Below are 10086 nucleotides of genomic sequence, written 5' to 3' on the forward strand. Positions count from 1 at the left end.
TTTATTTTGTGTGCATTGGTGTAAAGGTGTCAAATCTCCTGGAACTGGAGCTGCAATGTGGGTTTTGGGAATTGAACCTGGGTCCTTTGGAAAAGCAGTCAGTGCTCTTAGCTGCTGAAAGAATTTTCTTTTAAGTTCTTATATCAACCAAACTAATACTTCCAAAAGAACCTGTGCTTCTCAGTGCCAGCACTTGAGGAATGGGTAGAAGATCTCAGCCTGGGCTTGATAAAAAGACCTGACAAAGAAAAAAAGGTCAGTAGTGCAAAGACAGCTAGCTGCCTTAGCTTGTTTTCTGTTTCTGAGATAAGTATCATAACAAAATCAGATTGATGAGGAAGTGATTATCTGGTTTATGCTTCCTGATCGCAGTTCCTCACTGAGGAACATCACAGCAGGAGCTCCAGCAAGAGCAGAGGCAGGCACCAGGGAGGAACGCTGTTTACTTGTTCCCAGTGGCTTATTCAGCTTCACTTCTTACTCGGTGCGGGCCACTTCCCTAGGAATGGCTCTCTACACACAGTGGGCTGGGCCCTCCTGCATCAGTTAGCAATTGAGAAATGACCCATAGCCGGGTGGTGGTGGCACATGCCTTTAATCCCAGTATTCAAGAGGCAGAGGCAGGCAGATCTCTGAGTTTGCAGCTAGCTTGGTCTACAAGTTCTAGGATAGTCAGGGCTACACAGAGAAACCCCTGTCTTGAACCACTCCCCTGCCCCCCGCAACTCAAAAAGTAAGAAATGACCCACAGGCCTGGTCACAGGCCAGTCTGGTCTGGAGAGGTTGTTAATTGATGGCTCTGTTTACAAGTGACTCTAGGTTTGTGGCGGGTTGATGGCTGAAGCCGACTATGACAACAATTACACAGTCTTGAAACCTTGGGTTAGTGCTTTCCCTTTGGATATGAATGATAAATTCTTACTTTTTCTCCTTTAAATGTTTCTAGGAGTCCAAATAGTTCTCCTAACCGACAGCTGAAACCTGGAATCATTTCTGCCCAAAATATCTACAGCTTTGGCTTTGGAAAGGTAAGAGGTTGCTACTCATAGCCGAGGTTTGCTGGTCTAGCTAGAGAATCATGTGACCACATCTCTTCACCTTACTCAGCTCTTCTCTGTTTTGGGCATGGTTTGAGGTAGGCTCTCAAACTTAGAGCAGTCCTGCGTCAGCTTCCCAGAACTGGGATCACAGGTGCAAACTGCCCTATTCAGAGATACTATTTGTCCTCAAAACATTCCTCAATTCATTAAAAGCACTTCAGCTGTACTTATTAAACCTGTACAAGGTCATTGGGGAGCAACCTCAGAGGCAAGGTTATTGGGGAGCAACCCCATAGAGCTGGAACAGTTTTCTGCCTCGTTATTAAGGGAGAGGGTCTGGGACCTTTATGAGAAACTTCTAAGTGCTCTTGCATCCTAAGCAAGTGCTTCGTCACTGAATTGTATGTGATCTCAGCCCTCAATTCCTCCCTCCTAGCCTCCGAGTATTTTTTCTTCTTTGCTCCTTTTCATTGTAGGAAAGATATTTCTTAGTGTTCCTGTCTTTACTGATAAATGATAAACACCATATAGAATTCATTTGAATGACTCTGGCAAGATAGGAAGTGTGTAGAACGTGACCCCACTAGGGAACAAATTATCTTTGCTTTTCTAGTCTCTATTGTTTTTTACCAAGGTGCTTGGGGTGAGGGCGAAGGCAAAAAGAATTCTGGCTTTTTCCCTGCTATTGGTGGAGGGTGAACCCAGGACGTCTGGCACGATATGCAGATGCTTTACTATGCTGTATCCTCAGCACACGTTATATTCACTTTTGCTCACCTAGGCCTCAATTCTGGAGAGGTCACTGTAGGTCTCTGTCTTTGCTGCATTTCTTTTTTAAAATAGTTTATTTTTATTTATTTATTTTTGGTTTTCTGAGGCAGGGTTTCTCTGTAGATTTTGGAGCCTGTCCTGGAACTAACTCTGTAGAGCAGGCTGGCCTTGAACTCACAGAGATCTGCCTGCCTCTGTCTCCTGAGTGCTGGGATTAAAAGCGTGCGACACCACTGCCTGTTTGCTACATTTCTATTGCCATGACAAAACAGTATAATCAAGGCAATCTAGAAAAGAAAGCATTTCATCTGGGGGCTCATGGTTCCAGAAGCTTAGAGTGCATGACCATTATGGTAGGGAGCATGGCAACCGGCAGGTGGGCATGCTGCAAGAGCACCAGCTGAGCTTACATCTGGCAGGTGGGCATGCTGCAAGAGCACCAGCTGAGAGCTTACATCTGGCAGGTGGGCATGCTGCAAGAGCACCAGCTGAGAGCTTACATCTGGCAGGTGGGCATGCTGCAAGAGCGCTAGCTGAGAGCTTACATCTGGCAGGTGGGCATGCTGCAAGAGTGCTAGCTGAGAGCTTACATCTGGCAGGTGGGCATGCTGCAAGAGTGCTAGCTGAGAGCTTACATCTGGCAGGTGGGCATGCTGCAAGAGCGCTAGCTGAGCTTATATCTGGCCCACAAACACAAGACAGAAAACTGAGAGAGCTGACTGGGAATGGAGTGAGTTTTTGAAACCCCAGAACCTACACTTAGTGAGTGACACACCTCCTCCAATAAGGCCACATCTCCTAATCCTTTTCAAACAGCTCTAGTAACTGGGGACCAAACATCATTCTCATTCAGACTACCACAATCCCCTCAGTCCCAGTCATATCACTACAGGCAAGACGTCGGACTACTGTCTGTGAACCACCTCAGTAAAAGGGAAAGAATATTACAAGATTCAAAATAGTATAAAGTCAGTTGTGGATCATGTAGGATCATGCCTATGCCCCTACCCTTTAGAAGAATGTGTCATTGTAAAAAGTAAGGCCAGAAGTTACATGAGATGGTAATTCCTATAATCTCAGTCCTCCAGAGGTAAGGGCAGGGAGATCATGCATTTGAAGTCTATGTGAGCTGCATATGGAGATCTTACTCAAAAACAGGTAGTACAGCTGGGCATGGTGGGGGCACACCTTTAATCCCAACACTGGGAAGGCAGGCAGGCAGGCAGATCTCTTGGAGTTTGTGACCAACCTGGGCTACATGGTAAGACCGTGTCTCAAAGATCAGTCAAACATCACCAACAAAGATAGTACATAGGTGCATTTACTAAGTAAGGAACAGCTCTACTTGAAAGTGACAAGATTCTGCAGGTATTTTGCTTTTCCGTTTTTTTCCTCCCATTTTGACGCTATTCCTTGGTTTCAGTTTTATCTCACTCCAGGGATGCAGCTCACATATCCAGGATCTCTTCCAGTAATTGGAGAAAAGGAAGTGATTCAAGCTGATGATGAGCCTACCTTCTCTTTCTTCAGTGGCCCCTACATGGTCATGACCAAGTAAGTGGGAGTGGCCAGTGTCCCCTGGGAAGAGTAGCTACCTGTGGATTGATAGCTTCTCCTCAAACAGAACTCATAGGTGTAAACTAGGGGTTCTCACTGCACATTTTTGGATAGATGATTCTTAGCTGTGGTCAGACCTGTGCTTTGTAGGATGTTCAGGAATGAGCCTGATCTCTGCACACTGGGTCTTTAGCAGCTGTCCATGGCCCCCTCGGTTGTGACAAGCAGACTGTCCATAGACTTTATGAATTAGCTGCTATCCAGAGAACAGCTGGCTCCTGTCTGTCCTAACAGCCTCGTAACTATTCTCTCTTCTCCGATCACCACTGCCCTATCCATCAGCCACACTGCTGTCACCACTGTCTAACAGAAAAACCTTACCGGATTATTCTCTTCCCTTGAATTCTTCCGTGACTTTTGCCTCCTCGCTTAATTCTCCAGGCTGCTTTAAACCCTGGGAGTTGGTGGGGGGGGATCCAGCTCCCTAAGGGATAGTAGGGATGCTGTGTGAGCCTGGTTTCTGGGTCTGTGGGAAGGAAAACCTGGTTCACTGAAGCAGTGACTGCTCAACCCCTCTCTTGGCACTATCTCCGCCTCTTTTAGCCTAGTGTGGAACAGGAGCAGAGTCACAGTGAAGGAATTGAACCCCCCTACCCACCCTCATTGTAGCAGACTGAGATTGGCTGATTTATTGATTGCTGAGCAGGAGCACAGCAGGTAAGAAGAACCAAGAACAAGACCTACAACAGGGCTGGTGGGTGGTGGTGACTGGCGTCTTTAATCCCAGAACTCTAGAGTTCAAGATCAGCCTGGTCTACAAAGTGAGTTCCAGGACAGCCAGAGCTGTCACACAGAGAAACCCTATCTCCAAACAACAACACTTATGAAGAGAAAGAGGGACTAATGTGTAACACCAGATTTTGTGTTACACCCTCGGTACAGTTCGTGCCACTGTACCATATGCGAGTCGGGCAAGGGCCTGGAGATTGAAAGAACACACAAAGAGACCAGGGTCATGTGAAAGGAGATCAGCCGAATGTCGTTTATTCAGACTTTGGGGAATCCTTATGTATCTAACTGCTGCACAAGGATCTCCGCCCAGGCAGGTGGGAAATTACCATATTAACAAAGGAGGCAATGCCATACAGCTAATCACCAGGCAGGGCAGGGAGAACACAGGAACAAACAGGATGCTTAGTTAGCTGACCAGAAACTGTCCTCGCAAATGCACCCCACGAACAAGGGCAGACCCGGGCCCTACACTAATGGATAGTATGACGTGTGTGGATTGTGATGGTAAGGGGCTCAATTCTATCATCTGTCCCATAACTTCATGTCTTCAGATGAACAGGCTCCAGAACCATTTGCTTTTTCTGCTGTGGCCCCTGAGGCCTGCTCCATTTGGGAACTGGTACCCATCTGGAGAGCAAACGACTGTCCTGCTTTCATAGAGCATAGCACTCCATAAGAACCACATCTCGACTACTGAGGACATGAATCTCAGTTCCAAAGGCTTCCTGAAGTTCTAGAGTTATGTTATTTAGTTCTTGGTGAGTCAGACACTGGGTTCATGATTTCATACCAGGCCACTGAGCTAGCTCCTGAATAAACCCTTGTTTTGAAGAAACTAGCCTGAATGACCTACACAGGTAGGTAGGCATGGTGTGTGCTTTGGCGTGATGCTGGGTACCAACTTTCTAGGAAAATTCTACCATTGATTGCTGTTTTTTTGAATTTTTAAAAAATTTTTAAAAGATTTATTTATTATGTATCTGCCTGCATGTGTGCCTGCACCCCAGAAGAGAGCACTATGTTGTAAACCACTATGTGGTTGCTGGGAATTGAACTTGGGTCCTCTGGAGGAACAGTCAGTGCTCTTAACCACTGAGCCATCTCTCCAGTTCTTGTCGTTTGTCAGAGATAGGATTTCTTTGTGTAGCCACCCTGGCTGACCTAGAACCCACTCTGTAGACCAGGTTGCCCTTGAATTCACAGAGATCCACCTGCCTCTGCCTCCCAAGTGCTGGGCTTAAAGTTGTGCTCCATCACTGCCTGGCTTGGGTACTGCTTTTCTAAAGTGAGTAGGAGGGTGTGTTTCTGCGATGATGTATGCAGCTTATGCAGGCTCTCAGTCAGAGTTTCTATTGCTGTGATAAAACACCATGACCAAAAAGATATTTGGAGAAGAAAGGGTTTATTTAGCTTACACTTCCATATAGCTGTTCGTCATTGAAGGAAGTCAGGACAGGAACTCAAACAGGGAGGAGCTTGCGAGCAGGAGCTGCTGTAGAGGCCATGGAGGAGTGCTGCTATCTTGCTCAGTCTGCATTTTTTCAGCCTTTTTCTTTTTCTTTTTTTTTCCTGTTTTTTCCTTTTTTCTTTTTGTTTGTTTTTCAAGACAGGCTTTCTCTGTATCTTTGGAGCCTATCCTGGAACTAGCTCTCGTAGATATAAGGCTGGCCTAGAACTCACAGAGATCCGCCTGCCTCTGCCTTGTGAGAGCTGGGATTAAAGGCGTGCGCCACCACTGCCCAGCACCACTGATAACTCTTAAACTTTCAGCATCTTCCAATAGATGTCTTCCCTTCCAGAACTCGTTTTATTTTCTAAAAAAAATGATGCATATAAGTTGTGATTTGTTGGCTTTTGTTTTTCTGCGCTGTTTGTTTTTGAGACAAGATCTCATGCATCCCAAACTGGACTTGAGCTCACTGTGTAGCAGAGGGTGAACTTGAGCTTCTCCTGCTTCTATCTCCTGAGTACTGAGATTATAGGTTGAGCCACCATGCCCGGCTATAAGTGGAGTTTGTTTAGAATGTGTTCAGATGACTTAAAGACTATCACCTGTGTTTTCATCATGCTCCCCTCTGCCCTGTCCCTAATGAAGATTTTTATCTTTTGTAGCAACCTGCGGCACCCTAACCTGCTGCAGCTGATGGCTGTGTGTTTGTCCCAGGACCTGAAGAAAATTCGCCTGGTGTATGAGCGTATCACAGTCGGCACCCTGTTCAGTGTCCTCCACGAACGAGTAAATTGTCTTTCTATAGATTTCCCCAGTGCCTTACTCTGCTCCCCGCCCTCATCCCTGCCATTTTTGCAGAGTTCTCATTTAGGAGATGAATCTGTAAATTTTTTTCATGAATTGCATGTGGTGTAACATGCCAGATAAGACTGATAAGCAAACGTTGAACTAATGTGATTTAATGTTTTTCACATTGGTTGGTCAATTGATTTGTATGTCTTGTCCGTCTGCGTTATTCCTATGGAAGTCAGAGGACAGCTTGTTGGAAGGCGTGCTCTCCTTCTGCAGAGGGTTCCAGGAATTGAATTCAGGTCACCACGCTTGGGAGCAAACACCTTTCTTTACCTCTGAGCCACTTCACTGGCCATGATACAATAATAGTCTTCCTCTTTTTCCTTCTTTCATTAAACAAATTTATCAGGGGGTGGTGCATAACATTCCACAGTTATAGATCAGAGGATAACTTTGTAGACTTGGTTCTCCCTTCCACCTTTATGTGGGTTCTGGGTAACAAAAGCAGGTTGTCAGACTTAAATCACAGCCGCCCTTACCTGCTGAACCATCTAGTTGACCTTGTTTTGTTTTGAGACAGGCTTAACTGTGTAACCATGACTAGCCTCAAACTCATGACCTTCCTACCACTCAGCCTCCAAAGTGCTGGATGTGCCACAATTCCTGGCTTCTCAGTCTTGCGCCTTTGTTTTTTTTGTTTTTTGTTTTTTTGTTTTTCTTAAAAACAGCTCTTCAATAGCTCAAGAGAGCCAGAAACATTAATGCGATTCCGGCTGAGCCATTGGCCACAGGTTCTTTCCCCCTACATTTTACTTGTGCTCTGTCCTGGTTTGTTACATAGAGACCTTTATCGCTTTCCTTTTCACCTCTCAGATTTCCTTGGGATGAAGGAATATCTTCCATGATCTTGTAGCTAAGTGTTCTTTGGGCCAGGATATGACTTCCAGGAGCTCTTTCTTCGTGGCCTTCTTCTAAATGCTGTGGCTGGGAGTAAAGAGACCCTGCAGAGAGTCTTTCTTTTCATCTGATGGGGCTGGAAGCTGAGTTGATTCTCTGCAACTTGTAGAGTCCTTTGAGCTTCCAGGTTCTCCCAGCCACAGTGCTGGTTAGGGAGGTGCCAGGGCAGTTTTACTGGCAGTTTCCCAGGTTAAGCTGGAATGCTCATACCAAGTTTAGAGTACTTTCTTCTAATGCGTCATTATATAAAGCACCTCACCTGTAGGAAAGGTGCTGAGGTTTAGAGGCAGCAGCCTGGATCAGTGGAACTATAGATCAGTCACTTAACTCACTGATATTTAGGCTCCCCATCTGCTGAATGAGAATACCAGGAAGTGTGAGAATCAAATGAAGAGACTTTGGAAATGACACCAGGAGGTCTTTCCTTTTGGTTTTGGAACTTTCTCTCTTGCTTGCAGAGGTCCCAGTTCCCAGTGTTGCACATGGAAGTGATTGTGCACTTACTGCTCCAGATCGCCGATGCCTTGATCTACCTCCATTCCCGAGGCTTTGTCCATCGCTCCCTTAGCTCCTATGCTGTCCACATTGTCTCTGCAGGACAAGCAAGACTGACCAACCTGGAATACATGATGGAAAGGTAGATATAGCCTCCAGTGTAGTTTCTTTCTGAAGAGGGACTCCCTGGGAGACCTTTGTTATAGTGCTGAAATCTAATGTGTTCAGGTTTCCTAATTGGTGGGAAAACTGTCTCTCAGCAAGAAAGATTTACCAAATTCAAAGGCTATTTGCAAAGGCTGTAGATAGACTGTTAAAGTTTGTTTTGCGGTGTGTGTGTGTGTGTGGTGTGTGTGTGTGTGTGTGTGTGTGTGTGTGTGTGTGTGTGTGTGAGAGAGAGAGAGAGAGAGAGAGAGAGAGAAGCTGTTTGCAAAGGCTATAGTTAGATTGCTTAACAATTGGTTTTGCAGTTGGGCAGTGGCACATACCTTTAATCCCAGCACTTGGGAGACAGAGACAGGCAGATCTCTGTGAGTTCGAGACCAGCCTGGTCTACAAGAGCTATTCCAGGACAGGCTCCAAATCTACAGAGAAACCCTGTCTAGAAAAACAAACAAACAAAAATTATTTTGCATTTTGTGGGGGGGGGAAGGAAGGAAGGGAGGGAAAGAAAGAGGGGAGGGGAGGGCAATTCAATTCATCAGGCTTGCTGTCAGGAACTTTTTCCACTGAGGCCTCTCACCAGTCCTCCTTTTTGTTTTCTGAGATGGGTTCTTATGTGTAGCTCAGCAGTATTTAGTCCAGGCTGGACTTGAACCTACAGTTCTCTTTCATCCGCCTCTCAAGATCTGTTGCAAGTATGTGTTGCCACATCTGGCTGGGAAGTTACTTCTGCTCAGGGTAGTCTCATTTTCATAGACGTGTAACATGCTTGTATTAGCCAATGTATATGCACTCTAAAATTTTCCACTTGGTACAACAGAGTAGTATATTATCTTTTGGGTTTTTGAGACAGGGTTTCTCTGTGTAACTCTGGCTGTCCTGGAAATCACTCTGTGCTTGTAGACAGCCTCAGAGATCTTGCCTCTGCCTCCCGAGTACTGGAATGAAAGGTGTGTGCCACCACACTGTGCCGAGTTGTATGTTCTTACCTTGTAATCTTTGATGTGTGTTGAACTGGGCCTTGTTGCTAGGCATTTGTGGCACATACCTTTCATCCTAGCACTCATGAGACAGAAGCAGGAGGGGTTCAAGGCCAGCCTGGTCCACAGAGCAAGTTCTAGTACAGGTTTCAAAACTGCACAGAGAAACCCTATTTCAAAAAACAAATAACAACAACAAGAACTTTAAAAAAGAAAGGGGTCTTGTTATACCTTTCTACCATTAGTGACCAGTCACCCTTAAGGCCTCAGTTGCCCACTGCATCCTTTTCATTGCTAGTCGTGGAATAGGAGAGAGCTGAGAGAGAGGGCACATAGTAAGATGTGGGGCTGGCCTGAAGTGGCACATCGCAGCTTCCCACTTTGCACTGGCCAGAACCAATCACCTTCTTATTGAATGGAGGCTCAGAAATGTACCTTAGCTATAGAAGAGAGGAGGTAATGGGCACAGTGAGCCTTATCTTCTGCTGAGTAACAAAGGCATACTGTGCTCTCAAGGGACCCAAGTACAGTTCGAGACACTTCAAACAGCTCCCTCATTCAAACACTGGTAGTTGGGTTTAGTTTCCTACAGGGTAGGCCAGAGATTGGCTGTAATTATCCATGCCAGGCTCTAGGAGGCAGAGGGCCTCTGCTGTCCATCTTCAGTGACATACAGAGCTCTGAGCCTTTGGCACCACGTTGTTCTGTTCTGGACACTGCTCTTAGCCACTGGACAGACCCTGCTTGCTTATCATCTTCTTCTTTTGTCCCCTTGCCTCCCATTCCCCGTGCTTTGCTTCTGAGTTGAGCATGATTTTGCTGCTGACATTCTCCAGTAATATACTGCTGTCACTACATGCAAAGCTTAATGGAGACATAAATCTGTTTTATTCACTGCTGGATCCCAGATGCCGAGAACAAGTCCTTACTCAAGAATCACAGGTCTCCCTCGGATTATGGTTTGTTTTGTTTTGTTTAAAGCAAAGTGCATACAGAAGTTACAACAATTTTAAAGAAAAAAATTGTCCTATTTTGTGGTTCCAACAACAAACTCAAAAATCTATGACAAATAGGGGCTCCAATGAGCTGG

The 10086-nt window shown here is 45.6% G+C and overlaps 1 protein-coding gene across 1 annotated transcript in view; it reads left to right on the plus strand.

Annotated features, from left to right (window-relative positions):
• The first annotated feature begins 951 nt into the window (after positions 1-951).
• The window catches only part of Tex14 (testis expressed 14, intercellular bridge forming factor), an 83015-nt gene continuing 73880 nt past the window's right edge, over positions 952-10086 (plus strand). The window contains exons 1-5 of the mRNA XM_050156906.1: positions 952-1028; positions 3235-3365; positions 3972-4085; positions 6273-6396; positions 7818-7996. Of these exons, the coding sequence (XP_050012863.1) occupies positions 3253-3365; positions 3972-4085; positions 6273-6396; positions 7818-7996 (530 nt within the window). The 5' untranslated portion in view covers positions 952-1028; positions 3235-3252. The remainder of the gene's footprint in view (positions 1029-3234; positions 3366-3971; positions 4086-6272; positions 6397-7817; positions 7997-10086) is intronic.

This window comes from Alexandromys fortis, unplaced genomic scaffold (genome assembly GCF_014885135.2).
Source record: "Alexandromys fortis isolate MF-2015 unplaced genomic scaffold, M_Fortis_MF-2015_v1.1 scaffold_31, whole genome shotgun sequence".
In the NCBI taxonomy this organism is placed as follows: Eukaryota; Metazoa; Chordata; class Mammalia; order Rodentia; family Cricetidae; genus Alexandromys; species Alexandromys fortis.